The 17,073-nt window shown below is 47.9% G+C and overlaps 1 protein-coding gene across 1 annotated transcript in view; it reads right to left on the reverse strand.

Moving 5' to 3' along the window:
• Window positions 1-17,073, reverse strand: part of LOC134949074 (transmembrane 9 superfamily member 2-like) — a 200,838-nt gene that overhangs the window by 113,950 nt on the left and 69,815 nt on the right. Inside the window, exons 5-6 of the mRNA XM_063937428.1 lie at window positions 8,904-9,033; window positions 7,578-7,705 (exon numbers count right to left, since the gene is read on the reverse strand). Coding sequence (XP_063793498.1) covers window positions 7,578-7,705; window positions 8,904-9,033 — 258 coding nt within the window. The remainder of the gene's footprint in view (window positions 1-7,577; window positions 7,706-8,903; window positions 9,034-17,073) is intronic.

Below are 17,073 nucleotides of genomic sequence, written 5' to 3' on the forward strand. Positions count from 1 at the left end.
GCTGCAGCAGCACGCTCTGCAGGTTTCAGTCTAGTACCTGAGTGTGTAAATACAGACTTCAGGATAGCCTCCTGCTTTTTATCAACAGGTACCTTCAAAGTGGCCGTTCCTAAAACGGCAGTGCCACCTATTTGGACAACCGTGTGAGCGCCTTATCCACCCTAGGGGATATCTCCCAGCGTAACTTATCCTCTGGCGGGAAAAGGTACGCCATCAGTAACTTTTTAGAAATTACCAGTTTCTTATTAGGGGGAACCCACGCTTTTCACACACTTCATTCATTCATCTGATGGGGGAACAAAACACTGCCTGCTTTTTCTCCCCAAACATAAAAACCCCATTTTTAGAGGTTAATGTCAGAAATGTGTAACACATTTTTATTGCCGGGATCAAGTCACGGACGTTCCTAGTGGATTGTGTATATGTCTCAACCTTGTCGACACTGGAGTCAGACTCTGTGTCGACATCTGTGTCTGCCATCTGAATAAGCGGGCGTTTTTGAGCCCCTGATGGCCTTTGAGACGCCTGGGCAGGCACGGGCTGAGAAGCCGGCTGTCCCACAGCTGTTACGTCATCCACCCTTTTATGTAAGGAGTTGACACTGTCGGTTAATACCTTTTACCTAACCATCCACTCTGGTGTCGGCCCCACAGGGGGCGACATCACATTTATCGGCATCTGCTCCGTCACTATATAAGCCTCCTCCTCAAACATGTCGACACAGCTGTACCGACACACCGCACACACACAGGGAATGCTCTGACTGAGGACAGGACCCACAAAGCCCTTTGGGGAGACAGAGAGAGAGTATGCCAGCACACACCAGAGCGCTATATAATGAGGGGATTAACACTATAACTGAGTGAATTTTCCCCCATAGCTGCTTGTATATACAATATTGCGCCTAAATTTAGTGCCCCCCCCTCTCTTTTTTACCCTTTGAGCCTGAAAACTACAGGGGAGAGCCTGGGGAGCTTTCTTCCAGTTGCACTGTGAAGAGAAAATGGCGCCAGTGTGTCTGAGGGAGATAGCTCCGCCCCTTTTCCGCTGCCTATTCTCCCGCTTTTTTCTGGATTCTGGCAGGGGTATTTACCACATATATAGCCTCTGGGGCTATATATTGTGGTATTTTTGCCAGCCAAGGTGTTTTTATTGCTGCTCAGGGCGCCCCCCCAAGCGCCCTGCACCCTCAGTGACCGGAGTGTGAAGTGTGTATGAGGAGCAATGGCGCACAGCTGCAGTGCTGTCCGCTACCTTGGTGAAGACTGATGTCTTCTGCCGCCGTTTTTCCGGACCTCTTCTTGCTTCTGGCTCTGTAAGGGGGACGGCGGCGCGGCTCCGGGACCGAACACCAAGGACTGGGCATGCGGTCGATCCCTCTGGAGCTAATGGTGTCCAGTAGCCTAAGAAGCCCAATCCGGCTGCAAGCAGGCGAGTTCGCTTCTTCTCCCCTTAGTCCCTCGCTGCAGTGAGCCTGTTGCCAGCAGGTCTCACTGAAAATAAAAAACCTAAATCTATACTTTCTTTCTAAGGGCTCAGGAGAGCCCCTAGTGTGCATCCAACCTCGGCCGGGCACAAGATCTAACTGAGGCTTGGAGGAGGGTCATAGTGGGAGGAGCCAGTGCACACCAGGTAGTCATAAATCTTTCTAGAGTGCCCAGCCTCCTTCGGAGCCCGCTATTCCCCATGGTCCTTACGGAGTTCCCAGCATGGTCCTTACGGAGTTCCCAGCATCCACTAGGACGTCAGAGAAATAGGGGCTCTTGTGAGACAAAGCCGCTAATTCAGACACCCGCCTTGCAGAGGCCAAAGCCAACAGCATAATCACTTTCCAAGAGACAAATTTAAACTCTACCTTACTTAAAGGTTCAAACCAATGAGACTGCAGGAACTACAACACCACGTTAAGATCCCATGGTGCCACTGGGGGCACAAAGGGAGGTTGGATGTGCAGCACGCCTTTCACAAAAGTCTGAACTTCCGGAAGGGAGGCCAATTCTTTTTGAAAGAAAATTGACAAGGACGCAATTTGTACTTTAATTGAGCCTAATTTTAAGCCCGCATCCACACCTGCTTGCAGAAAATGGAGATAACGGCCCAGCTGAAATTCATCTGTAGGAGCTTTCTTGGATTCACACCTAGAAACATATTTTCTCCAAATACTGTGATAATGTTTTGCCGTTACTTCTTTTTTAGCCTGAAGAAGTGTGGGAATGACTTCACTGGGAATACCCTTTCGGGCTAGGATCCGGCGTTCAACCTCCAAACCGTCAAACGAAGCTGCAGTAAGTCTTGGTACACGCACGGCCCCTGCTGTAACAGATCCTCTCGTAGAGGCCAAGGATCTCCTACGAGCAATTCCTGATGATCTGGATACCAGGCCCTCCTTGGCCAGTCTGGAACAATGAGGATTGCATGAACCCTTGTTCTACTTATGATCTTTATCACTTTTGGAATAAGTGGAATTGGAGGGAACACATATACCGACTGAAACACCCACGGTGTCACTAGGGCGTCCACCGCTATTGCTTGAGGGTCCCTCGACTTGGAATAATATCTCGGAAGTTTCTTGTTGAGGCGAGACGCCATCATGTCTATTTGAGGAATTCCCCAACTACTTGTCACTTCTGCAAAGACCTCTTGATGAAGACCCCACTCTCATTGATGGAGATCGTGTCTGCTGAGGAAGTCTGCTTCCCAGTTGTCCACACCTGGAATGAAGACCGCTGACAGAGCGCTTACATATCTTTCCGCCAAGTGGAAAACTTTTGTGGCCTCTGCCATTGCCGCTCTGCTATTCGTTCCACCCTGGCGGTTTATGTACGCCACTGCTGTTATGTTGTCCGACTGAGTCAGGACGGGCAGATCGCGAAGAAGACGTTCCGCTTGTAGAAGGCCGTTATAAATGGCCCTTAATTCCAGAATGTTTATGTGTAGACAAGCTTCCTGGCTTGACCATTTTCCCTGGAAGTTTTCCCCTCGTGTGACTGCACCCCAGCCTCGGAGACTCGCATCTGTGGTCACAAGGATCAAGTCCTGGATCCCAAACATGCGTCCCTTTAGGAGGTGAGAGCTGTGCAGTCCCCCACAGGAGTGAGATTCTGGTCTTGGAAGACAGGATTATCTGTCCAACAGGTCCCACTGAAACACTCTGGCATGGAATCTGCCAAACTGAATGGCCTCGTAGGCCGCCACCATCTTCCCCAGCAACCGTATGCATTGATGCATTGAAACTCTTGCTGGTTTCAGAATCTGTTTGACTAGGTAATGAATTTCTAGAGCCTTTTCCACTGGAAGAAAAACTCTCTGCAATTCCGTGTCCAGAATCATTCCCAAGAACGACAGACGTTTCGTCGGAACCAACGGTGATTTTGGCAAGTTTAGGAGCCAACCTTGTTGTTGCAGAATTGTCAGGGAGAGCGTAATGTTCTGCAGTAATTGTTCCTTGGACCTCGCTTTTATCAGGAGATCGTCCAAGTACGGGATAATTTTGACTCCTTGCTTGCGCAAGAGAATCATCATTTCCACCATTCCTTTGGTGAAAATTCTCGGAGCCGTGGACAGACCAAACGGCAACGTCAAACTGATAATGGCAATCCTGCACTGCAAACCTCAGGTCTCAGGTAAGCCTGATGTGGAGGAAAAATGGGAACATGCAAATAGGCATCCTTTATGTCTACCGACACCATAAAATCCCCCTCCTCCAGACTGGATATCACTGCCCGGAGGGATGCCATCTTGAATTTGAATTTCCGTAGGTAGAAATTGAGGGATTTGAGGTTCAGGATCGGTCTGACTGAGCCGTCTGGCTTCGGGACCACGAACAGGCTCGAATAGAAGCCTTCTCTCTGTTGTGACAAAGGAACCCAGACAATGACTTGATTTTGACACAATTTCCGTATTGCTTCGCATACCACCTCCCTGTCTGGAGGAGAAGCTGGTAAGGCAGATTTGAAAAGTCGGTGAGGGGGAACGTCTTGAAACTCTAGCTTGTACCCCTGGGACACTATTTCCAAAACCCATGGGTCTAGGGCCGAATGAGCCCAGAACTGACTGAAGAGTTTGAGATGTGTCCCCACCGGTGCGGACCCCCGCAGAGAAGCCCCAGTGTCATGCGGTGGATTTGGCAAAAGATGGAGAGGACTTCTGCTCTTGGGAACTTGCCACAGCTGGTGACCTCTTTCCCTTTTCTCTTCCTCTAGAAGCAAGGAAGGAAGACCCTCGCCCTTTTTTGAATTTATTGTGCCGAAAGGACTGCATCTGATAGTGGTGCGGTTTCTTTTGTTGTGTAGGAACATAAAAGGTAAAAGGGATGACTTACCCGCGGTAGCCGTAGATACCAGGTCAGCGAGGCCGTCACCAAACAAGACACCACCTTTATACGGCAGAGACTCCATCGCCTTCTTAGAGTCAGCATCAGCATTCCATTGATGAACGCACAACGGGGGTCATTCCGAGTTGTTCGCTCGTTGCCGATTTTCGCAACGGAGCGATTAAGACAAAAATGAGCATGGTGCGCAGTGCGCATGCGGTTAGTATTTTAGCTCAAAACTTAGTAGATTTACTCACGTCCGAACGAAGATTTTTCATCGTTGAAGTGATCGGAGTGTGATTGACAGGAAGTGGGTGTTTCTGGGCGGAAACTGGCCGTTTTCTGGGAGTGTGCGGAAAAACGCAGGCGTGACAGGGAAAAACGCGGGAGTGTCTGGCCGAACGCAGGGCGTGTTTGTGACGTCAAACCAGGAACGAAACGGCCTGAGCTGATCGCAATCTGTGAGTAGTTCTGGAGCTACTCAGAAACTGCTAAGAAATTTCTATTCGCAATTCTGCTAATCTTCCGTTCGCAATTCTGCTAAACTAAGATACACTCCCAGAGGGCGGCGGCCTAGCGTGTGCAAGGCTGCTAAAATCTGCTAGCGAGTGAACTCGGAATGACCCCCAATGCTCTCCTAGCTGAGACTGCCATGGCATTGGCCCTTGATCCCAAAAGGCCAATATTCCTCGCAGCTTCCTTTAGGTAGGCTGCAGTGTCCCTGATATAACCCAGCGTCAAAAGAATGCTATCCCTATCCAGGGTATCTATCTCAGATGACAAATTATCTGCCCATTTTTCAATAGCGCTACTCACCCACGCCGATGCAACGGCAGGTCTGAGCAGCGTACCCGTAGTGACATAAATGGATTTCAATGTATTTTCCTGCTTACGATCCGCAGGTTCCTTTAGGTCTGCCGTGTCAGGGGACGGAAGCGCTACCTTTTTGGACAGTCGTGATAGGGCTTTGTCCACAGTGGGGGGTGACTCCCACTTTTCCCTATCCCCAGAGGGGAACGGATATGCCACCGGAATTCTCTTGGGAATCTGAAACTTCTTGTCAGGATTTTCCCAAAACTTTTCAAAAAGAGCATTCAGTTCATGAGAGGGAGGAAACGTTACCTCAGGTTTCTTTCCTTTAGACATACAGACCCTTGTATCAGGAACAGCAGGTTCCTCCGTGATATGTTAACACGTCTGTTATCGTCACAATTATGTACTGAATGCTTTTAGCCAGTTTTGGATTTAATCTGGCATCACTATAGTCGACACTGGAGTCAGAGTCCGTGTCGGTATCTGTATCTGCTAACTGGGTAAATGAACGCTTTTGTGACCCCGAGGGGGTCTGAACTTGTGACAACACATCCTCCACGGATATTTTCCATGCCTGGCTCTGAGACTCAGATTTATCTAATCTCTTATTTAACAAAGCCACATTCGCATTCAAAGCACTCAAAACATTTACCCAATCAGGAGTCGGCGGTGCAGACAGAATCACTCCCACAGCCATTTCTTTCCCTAATCCAGTCTCCTCCTGGGAAGAGCACTCAGCCTCAGACATGCCGACACACATGTACCGACACCCAAACACACTGGGCATATAGGGGACAGACCCACAGTAAAGCCTGTCGGAGAAACGCAGAGGGAGTTTGCCAGCTCACAACACAGCGCTTATCCTGGTTCTGAAATCCCTTATATAAAGCCTCAGATCCGTTAGCGCTTTTATAATTACATATACAGCACCAAAATAACTGGCGCTGATGAGAGCTGTGAGGGCTAAGTCCCGCCCTCTTAATGAAGCGCTTCAACCCTGCTATTTAAAAAAAATATTTATCCTGGCGGGGGTTCGGATTTAGTGCCTAGGCACTTAAAAACCACATTGCCAGTCCATATTGAGGATTATTATGCTGCCCAGGGCACCCCCCACCGTGCCCTGCAACCTGTAGTGCCGTCTGTGTGAGGGAGCATGGTGCGCAGCGCGGCCGCTGTGCGGTACCTCAAAGCAGTCACTGAAGTCTTCAGATCTTCTTCTACTCACCTGTCTTCTGACTTCTGGCTCTGTAAAGGGGGTGACGGCAGGCTCTGGGAATGAGCATCTAAGCGTACCTAGCGTTCAGACCCTCAGGAGATAATGGTGTCCTGTAGCCAAATAAGCAAAGCCTTGAAACTACCAGAAGTAGGTCTGCTTCTCTCCCCTAAGTCCCACGAAGCAGGGAGACTGTTGCCAGCAGTTCTCCCTGAAAATAATAAACCCTAACAAAAGTCTTTCAGAGAAACTCAGGAGAGCTCCTCAGAGTGCATCCAGTCTCACTGGGCACAGAATCTACCTGGAGTCTGGAGGAGGGGCATAGGGGGAGGAGCCAGTTCACACCCCTTTTAAAGTCTTAAAGTGCCCATGTCTCCTGCGGATCCTGTCTATACGCCATGGTTCTTGAAGTGTCCCCAGCATCCTCTTGGACGTAGGAGAAAACTATTTTCTATTTTCTTGCAGACTGTGGGTCTGCTTCAGTTAGGAGAATATAATTATGCCAAACAGAATATTTAGAATCCAGCTATGTCAGTTCTCTGCTGTGCACTTTAAACCTTCAGGATACTGTATCATCCACAAAGGTGCAGTGTTCTATTTTTTTCCTTTAACCTCCGGTATTAATCTTGAATTAAAATGTACTCTTAAATCAAACCACTACGGTTCAGGGTGAATTAAATGCCAGCTGTTGCCGGAAGCTCGCGCTGTATGCGTAATAGTAAACACAGTAGCATTTCTGCTCTCACCTGCAAAAGCTTAAAGCGAAAGCACTGAAAACTGTTCTGGCAGCAACAACATGTTTTGGATGGGTGGTCTTCAGTATACCGGCTGTCGGGATCCCGGCGCACAGTATACCGGCGCCGGCATACTGACACTTATTCTTCCTCGTGGGGGTCCACGACCCCCCTGGAGGGAGAATAAAATAGCGTGTGTAGCGTGCCACCGTGCCCGCAGCGCGGCGAGCCCGCAAGGGGCTCATTTGCGCTCGCCACACTGTCGGTATGCCTGCAGTCGGGCTCCCGGCGCCGGTATTCTGGTCGCTGGGAGCCCGACTGCCGGCATACCATACTACACCCGTTTTGGATACCACTAGCTGGAAAGAGATCCATAGCTTGACCTTGCAGCTTGGAAGGTTTTTAATACTGAACCCCTTAAAAAAATATATTTATTTATTTTATTCCCCAAATACTTTACTTACAGTGGCGTAGCAAATCAGAGAAAACAAAAAAGGAAGATTACCTTTTTGGCTCAAGTCTTGCAGTAACCAGTCGTGCACCATCCCAATTTTCTTCTTTACCACTGTGATAGGTGATTGTTATATCAACATGGTTGAAGAGGTAAAATGTATCTTTCTTGTTAAATTCAGACTGAAATGATAGACATTGTCTTATGATCACAGGGCAAAAGAAAACCACTGAAGATTCTTACAATGCTAATAAAGTATCAACACAAGTAAACACTGAACAATGTATTTTTGAGCACGGACTTACATCTTCTATTCTGAGGTGTGTTACTTAAATTTGGATAGTTCGGTTTAACAGAACAAAAACCAGCAGCGCTCACAAATGACATCTTAACTTACTTAGCCATATCTCCCCATGCAGCTCAGCAAGTTATTGGCACTACTGTATGAATCCCCTGTGACACGGATGACGCTAACGCTAATAAGAAGAGTTCATCTAACCAATGGTTCATTTTACACATCTAAAAAGGACCTTTTGGATCCAGACAGGAATACAGCATTGATAAATACTCCTGCTTGTTTGCATACAACACTACCCAACACAAAACAGTACGTGAGACTAGGCTATTTTTTCTTATTTTACAATGAAACAAATTAAGTAACATGATCCCTATTAAAGGGGAACACTTATAAACGAGAACATGTCATTAGTAGTACAGGTTGAGTCTCCCATATCCAAAATATGAGGGTGGTTCAATAAGCAAGGTAACAAGACCTCTCACGTGGGTAATGTTCTCTATTCATTCTAACAAACATAACCACTTTTTCAGGTGCTCGAGGGTCGGATTCGGTGGCGGCAGCAGGTTCTATTCCCACTATATGGGTGGGAATAGTTCCTGCTAGTCTGCATGTCGACTGTCTGGATTCTCAGGGGATGGGATGTAGGGGGAGGTGTTGTGACCGGTGGTCACATAACTACATCCCCTCAAAGAGGTCTTAATGGGTTGTCCTGTATGGCTTACAATAATAGCTTTACTACAATTAAGTGAGGGCAAATGCATTTCTATATGCAGCAACACCTAGGTAACAACACAAATATTCAATGCACAAAAGTAATGCATGTAATAAGCAGCAAACAAGAAAAATAATAGGGAGAACAAAACAAGGTTGCAGCAGACTTCATTAGTTAGTGGGAAGGACTATACGCTGTCACCAAGTACATTTACAGCCAGACCAGCAACTACACAAAGGAAAGCAGACTGAATTTACAGCATGCATGAAGTTGATACATAAGCACAATGACAAGGTAGAAAGGTATTGCAGGTTATATTTTTGCACTTTCACTATTTTCAGCATCTTTATTTTGTTATGAGTTAACTTACATTGATGACGCATGCATCTTTCACTCTTCCGTCTGAGGTGACAGCACACCCTATCGGGAATCCTGGACTGCAGTATTTCTGACCTTCTTCTACTTCATAGCACCAGGTCACTGGCATATTATCAATGATCCTGTAAAAAGCACAAATATCCGATAGTAAGTGGAGGGGGAAGGAATGTAAAAATCCCAATAGTTACGTTTAAATTGATAATGCGTCTATTACACTATTACCATACAACCAATGGCTCCTATAATGATACTTTATTATTTTGTTTTAATGTGCAAGAAGAACTTTATTTTTCCCATCAAGAAGAACAACAATTGAAGAAAGTCCCCACAACATAACAAATGATACAGAATGAAGCAAATGATCAGTAGATCATGCTGAGTAAAACATCTTTCCCAGAGATTACTGACCAACCTGGCACCTCATTGGGGACATACACTCAGTGTAACACAAATTAACCAATCAGCGAGTGGCAATACATGGGGGTAATGTCAAAGGATCTGCATACCTCTTATGCACCAACTAATGTCCATGTTCATGAGTCCTCCATAAGGCAGAGGGGTGTGGTCTGGAAGGTAGATAGTAACTAGGTCGACCACTATTGGTCGACAGTAACTAGGTCGACAGGCCAAAAGGTTGACAGGCCAAAAGGTCGACGTGAGTTTTTAATGGGGGTTTTTTTGTGTCGTTCTCTTCGTAGTGTGACCGGGAATCTCAATTAGTGCATCGTGTCCACTCGCCATGCTTCAGGCAAGGTGCCTCGCTTGGCACAGGTTACCATTCCAATCATAGTCCACGTGGATCGTTAAGTATGAAAAGGTTAAAAAAAAATAAGAATTTACTCACCGGTAATTCTATTTCTCGTAATCCGTAGTGGATGCTGGGGACTCCGTAAGGACCATGGGGAATAGACGGGCTCCGCAGGAGACTGGGCACACTATAAGAAAGATTTGGTACTACCTGGTGTGCACTGGCTCCTCCCACTATGCCCCTCCTCCAGACCTCAGTTAGGATACTGTGCCCGGAAAAGCTGACACAATAAGGAAGGATTTTGAATCCCGGGTAAGACTCATACCAGCCACACCGTATAACTCGTGATATTAAACCCAGTTAACAGTATGAAATATAACTGAGCCTCTCAACAGATGGCTCAACAATAACCCTTTAGTTAGGCAATAACTATATACAAGTATTGCAGACAATCCGCACTTGGGATGGGCGCCCAGCATCCACTACGGACTACGAGAAATAGAATTACCGGTGAGTAAATTCTTATTTTCTCTGACGTCCTAGTGGATGCTGGGAACTCCGTAAGGACCATGGGGATTATACCAAAGCTCCCAAACGGGCGGGAGAGTGCGGATGACTCTGCAGCACCGAATGAGAGAACTCCAGGTCCTCCTCAGCCAGGGTATCAAATTTGTAGAATTTAGCAAACGTGTTTGCCCCTGACCAAGTTGCAGCTCGGCAAAGTTGTAAAGCCGAGACCCCTCGGGCAGCCGCCCAAGATGAGCCCACCTTCCTCGTGGAATGGGCTTTCACTGATTTAGGATGCGGCAATCCAGCCGCAGAATGCGCCAGCTGAATTGTGCTACAAATCCAGCGAGCAATAGTCTGCTTAGAAGCAGGAGCACCTATTTTGTTGGGTGCATACAGGATAAAAAGCGAGTCAGTTTTCCTGACTCCAGCCGTCCTGGAAACATAAATTTTCAAGGCCCTGACTACGTCCAGTAACTTGGAATCCTCCAAGTCCCTAGTAGCCGCAGGCACCACAATAGGTTGGTTCAAGTGAAAAGCTGATACGACCTTAGGGAGAAACTGGGGACGAGTCCTCAATTCTGCCCTATCCATATGGAAAATCAGATAAGGGCTTTTACATGACAAAGCCGCCAATTCTGACACACGCCTGGCCGAAGCCAAGGCCAATAACATGACCACTTTCCACGTGAGATATTTCAGATCCACGGTTTTAAGTGGTTCAAACCAATGTGATTTTAGGAAACAACACCACATTGAGATCCCAAGGTGCCACAGGAGGCACAAAAGGGGGCTGAATATGAAGCACTCCCTTTACAAAAGTCTGAACTTCAGGCAGTGAAGCCAGTTCTTTCTGGAAGAAAAATCGACAGAGCCGAAATCTGGACCTTAATGGAACCCAATTTTAGGCCCATAGTCACTCCTGACTGTAGGAAGTGCAGAAAACGACCCAGCTGAAATTCCTCTGTAGGGGCCTTCCTGGCCTCACACCACGCAACATATTTTCGCCAAATACGGTGATAATGGTTTGCGGTTACTTCTTTCCTGGCTTTTATCAGCGTAGGAATGACTTCCACCGGAATGCCCTTTTCCTTTAGGATCCGGAATTCAACCGCCATGCCGTCAAACGCAGCCGCGGTAAGTCTTGGAACAGACAGGGCCCCTGCTGTAGCAGATCCTGTCTGAGCGGTAGAGGCCATGGGTCCTCTGATAACATTTCTTGAAGTTCCGGGTACCAAGCTCTTCTTGGCCAATCCGGAACCACGAGTATCGTTCTTACTCCTCGCCTTCTTATTATTCTCAGTACCTTTGGTATGAGAGGCAGAGGAGGGAACACATAAACCGACTGGTACACCCACGGTGTCACTAGAGCGTCCACAGCTATCGCCTGAGGGTCCCATGACCTGGCGCAATATCTCTTTAGCTTTTTGTTGAGGCGGGACGCCATCATGTCCACCTGTGGCCTTTCCCAACGGTTTACCAACAGTAGGAAGACTTCTGGATGAAGTCCCCACTCTCCCGGGTGTAGGTCGTGTCTGCTGAGGAAGTCTGCTTCCCAGTTGTCCACTCCCGGAATGAACACTGCTGACAGTGCTAGTACGTGATTTTCCGCCCATCGGAGAATCCTTGTGGCTTCTGCCATCGCCACCCTGCTTCTTGTGCCGCCCTGTCGGTTTACATGGGCGACTGCCGTGATGTTGTCTGATTGGATCAGAACCGGCTGGTTTTGAAGCAGGGGCCTTGCCTGACTTAGGGCATTGTAAATGGCCCTCAGTTCCAGAATGTTTATGTGTAGGGACGACTCCTGACTTGACCAAAGTCCCTGGAAATTTCTTCCCTGTGTGACTGCGCCCCAGCCCCGAAGGCTGGCATCCGTGGTCACCAGGACCCAGTCCTGTATGCCGAATATGCGGCCCTCTAGAAGATGAGCACTATGCAGCCACCACAGTAGAGAAACCCTGGTCCTTGGAGACAGGGTTATCAGTTGATGCATCTGAAGATGCGATCCTGACCACTTGTCCAAGAGGTCCCACTGGAAGGTCCTTGCATGGAACCTGCCGAATGGAATTGCTTCGTATGAAGCCACCATTTTTCCCAGGACTCGTGTGCAGTGATGCACCGATACCCGTTTTGGTTTTAGGAGGTCTCTGACTAGAGATGACAGCTCCTTGGCTTTCTCCTGCGGGAGAAACACTTTTTTCTGTTCTGTGTCCAGAATCATCCCCAGGAACAGTAAGCGTGTGGAAGGAACCAGTTGTGACTTCGGAATGTTTAGAATCCAGCCATGCTGTTGTAGCACTTCCCGAGATAGTGCTACTCCGACCAGTAACTGCTCCCTGGACCTCGCCTTTATTAGGAGATCGTCCAAGTACGGGATAATTAAAACTCCCTTTTTTCGAAGGAGTATCATCATTTCTGCCATTACCTTGGTAAACACCCTTGGTGCCGTGGACAGTCCAAACGGTAGTGTCTGGAATTGGTAATGGCAATCCTGTACCACAAATCTGAGGTACTCCTGGTGAGGAAGGTAAATGGGGACATGCAGGTAAGCATCCTTGCTGTCCAGGGATACCATGTAATCCCCCTCGTCCAGGCTTGCAATAACCGCCCTGAGCGATTCCATCTTGAACTTGAATCTTTTTATGTATGTGTTCAAGGATTTCAAATTTAAAATGGGTCTCACCGAACCGTCCGGTTTCGGTACCACAAACAGTGTGGAATAGTAACCCCGTCCTTGTTGAAGTAGGGGTACTTTGACTATCACCTGCTGGGAATACAGCTTGTGAATTGCCTCTAGTACAGCCTCCCTGCCCGAGGGAGTTGTCGGTAAGGCCGATTTGAGGAAACGGCGGGGGGGAGGCGCCTCGAATTCCAGCTTGTACCCCTGAGATACTACTTGAAGGATCCAGGGATCCACCCGTTAGCGAACCCACTGATCGCTGAAATTTTTGAGGCGGCCCCCCACCGTACCTGGCTCCGCCTGTGGAGCCCCACCGTCATGCGGCGGATTTGGAAGAAGCGGGGGAGGACTTTTGTTCCTGGGAACCTGCTGCGTGGTGCAGCTTTTTTCCCCTTCCTCTGCCTCTAGACAGAAAAGGACCCGCCTGTTTTTCTGGGTTCGAAAGGACTGTACCTGATAATACGGCGCTTTCTTAGGCTGTGAGGGGACATGTGGCAAAAATGCTGACTTCCCAGCTGTTGCTGTGGAAACAAGGTCTGAGAGACCATCCCCGAATAACTCCTCACCCTTATAAGGCAAAACTTCCATGTGCCTTTTAGAATCTGCATCACCTGTCCACTGCCGAGTCCATAAGCCTCTCCTAGCAGAAATGGACAATGCACTTATTCTAGATGCCAGCCGGCAGATCTCCCTCTGTGCATCTCTCATGTACAAGACTGAGTCTTTTATATGCTCTACTGTTAGCAAAAAGTGTCCCTGTCCAGGGTGTCAATATTTTCTGACAGGGAATCTGACCAAGCAGCAGCAGCACTGCACATCCACGCTGAAGCAATAGCTGGTCTCAGTATAACACCAGTGTGTGTATATATAGACTTTAGGATAGCCTCCTGCTTTCTATCAGCAGGTTCCTTTAGGGCGGCCGTATCCGGAGACGGTAGTGCCACCTTTTTAGACAAACGTGTGAGCGCTTTATCCACCCTAGGGGGAGTTTCACAACGTGACCTATCCTCTGGCGAGAAAGGGAACGCCATTAGTAATTTTTTTGAAATCACCAATTTTTTATCAGGGAAAGCCCACGCTTCTTCACACACACTTCATTTAATTCTTCAGATGGGGGAAAAACTATTGGTAGCTTTTTCTCCCCAAACATAATACCCTTTTTTGAGGTACCTGGGTTTATATCAGAAATGTGTAAAACCTCTTTCATTGCCTCAATCATGCAACGAATGGCCCTAGTGGACATTAAATTTGACTCATCGTCGTCGACACTGGTATCAGTATCCGTGTCGACATCTGTGTCTGCCATCTGAGGTAGTGGGCGTTTTAGAGCCCCTGATGGCCTTTGAATTGCCTGGGCAGGCACGAGCTGAGAAGCCGGCTGTCCCGCATTTGGCATGTCGTCAAATTTTTTATGTAAGGAGTCGACACTTGCACGTAATTCCTTCCATAAGTCCATCCACTCAGGTGTCTGCCCCGCAGGGGGTGACATCACATTTATAGGCATCTGCTCCGCCTCCACATAAGTCTCCTCATCAAACATGTCGACACAGCCGTACCGACACACCGCACACACACACAGGGAATGCTCTTAAAGGAGACAGGACCCCACAAAAGCCCTTTGGGGGAGACAGAGAGAGAGTATGCCAGCACACACCAGAGCGCTATATAATGCAGGGACTAACTGAATTATGTCCCCTATAGCTGCTATAATATTTACTGCGCCTCAAATTTGTGCCCCCCCTCTCTTTTTTACCCTTTTCTGTAGTGTAGACTGCAGGGGAGAGTCAGGGAGCTTCCTTCCAGCGGAACTGTGAGGGAGAAATGGCGCCAGTGTGCTGAGGGAGATGGCTCCGCCCCTTTTTCGGCTGACTTTTCTCCCGCTTTTTTCTGTATTCTGGCAGGGGTAATTACCACATATATAGCCTCTGGGGCTATATATTGTGGTTATTTTGCCAGCCAAGGTGATTTTATTGCTGCTCAGGGCGCCCCCCCCCCAGCGCCCTGCACCCTCAGTGACCGGAGTGTGAAGTGTGTATGAGGAGCAATGGCGCACAGCTGCAGTGCTGTGCGCTACCTTGGTGAAGACTGAAGTCTTCTGCCGCCGATTTTCCGGACCATCTTCTTGCTTCTGGCTCTGTAAGGGGGACGGCGGCGCGGCTCCGGGAACGAACACCAAGGACGGGTCCTGCGGTCGATCCCTCTGGAGCTAATGGTGTCCAGTAGCCTAAGAAGCCCAAGCTAACTGCAAGCAGGTAGGTTCGCTTCTTCTCCCCTTAGTCCCTCGTTGCAGTGAGCCTGTTGCCAGCAGGTCTCACTGTAAAATAAAAAACCTAACATGTACTTTCTTTCTAGGAGCTCAGGAGAGCCCCTAGTGTGCATCCAGCTCGGCCGGGCACAGAAATCTAACTGAGGTCTGGAGGAGGGGCATAGAGGGAGGAGCCAGTGCACACCAGGTAGTACCAAATCTTTCTTATAGTGTGCCCAGTCTCCTGCGGAGCCCGTCTATTCCCCATGGTCCTTACGGAGTCCCCAGCATCCACTAGGACGTCAGAGAAATAAAAAAATAAAAAAAAAAAATCGGGAAAAGCTCATGTCGACTTTTTGACCCGTCGACCTAGAACATGTCGACCTAGAGACCCTGTTGACCTGGAAACCCTGTCGACCTAATTACCATCGACGAATAGTGGTCGACCTAGATAGTGTTGACCTAGAGACCGGATCCCAAGGCAGGGAGCCAACCAGAGAAAGACCCAGCAGGGGAACATCAATGTCCCCAGAGCAACTCATTTTAATGGCTCACTAACAGCAAATCACACAATATCTGCCATATCTAAAATGAAACCGCTGCTTTCACCATGTTGGTTTTCCTGACTCTAACAACACTCTGTTGGCTAATGAGAAAGCCAGCTCTAGTCCAAGCACTTTATGCAGCCACGGCCTTGAAAGGTCAGGTGCGAGTCTAGATTGAGGAGGGAGAGCAGTTCTAAAAAGGAACTTCCTCTCGTCTCTGCCCTTCACACGGTGACCTGCTTATTCATCAGGAGACTTCCTAGCTGTAAGATCACTTATGTACATGTCTAAGCGACCTGGCATTAGTGCTTCCAATGCAGCTTGTGACTGGGTACAGCTGGATTACATACTACATAAAAGGTTCTCTCACCCCAACAGCACCTGATTATAGTGCTGCACAGAGGGATATCAATTGAGCCGCCCTGCAGCTAAGAAGGAACCCTGTATGTGACTGGACAAGGGGGGGGGGGGGGGGGGGGGGGGGGGAGAGAAAGGTAGCTATGGCTTATGTTATTCAAACATTTACACCTTCAAGTGCAGAAATCGATTGCATTAGTCAACCACTCGAATAGATCACTTGTATATCTTTTTTTTTCCTACTAGGAAATTGATCCTACAACTGTTCTAACGTACATGATACCACACTAATTACATGGAGGCGAGACTTATTGACTTTCTAAATAACCATGCCGTTGGCTGGCGCGAAAACTTGCTCAAAGTAAGGAAATCCTAAACTACACAAATATCTGAAGATAATCTTCATTAGTCATTCACAGACACAGGAGAAATGACATTGCCTGTAGTTATTTCTACAGATACCTTCATAAAGCGTCACAATCTGGAAGACCACTGCAGCAAAGAGTTTTTTGAATATCCAATTTTCTAATCACTGGAATATTATTTAAGACACGAAGATCTTGAGTAGTAGTAGTACACTGACTATGCACAAGGCTGCCGTCTACTAGCAGGGGAATGCCCTGTACCCATCACAGAGAACATATAGCTCTATGGCAGCAAACAAGGCAATGCAAGTGCTTGTAGTCCAAAACACCTGCAGCGCTGGCTTACCTCACTCCACTGATATTACGGTATCCGGTTTCTAGGTCGACAAGACTTCGGTCAACAGTAAGTCAACATGGTTTCTAGACAGGGACTCTAGGTCGACATGAGTTTGTCAAAAAAAAAATTGTTTTGTTTTTTTACTTTTTCATACTTTACGATCCACCTGGACTACAATTGGGAAGGGTAACCTTGCCCGAAGCATGGCTAGCGAAGCGGTGCACTAATTGGGGTTCCCAGTCACTTTACGAAGAAAATGACACCAAAAAAGAAGTAAAAAACGCATGTTGACATTATGTCATGTCGACCTAGAGTCCCTGTCGACCTAGAACCCATGTCGACCAATAGTGGTCGACAGACTGTTTTGACCGAACTCTT

The sequence above is a fragment of the Pseudophryne corroboree genome, chromosome 8 (assembly GCF_028390025.1).
Source record: "Pseudophryne corroboree isolate aPseCor3 chromosome 8, aPseCor3.hap2, whole genome shotgun sequence".
NCBI classification, from domain to species: Eukaryota; Metazoa; Chordata; class Amphibia; order Anura; family Myobatrachidae; genus Pseudophryne; species Pseudophryne corroboree.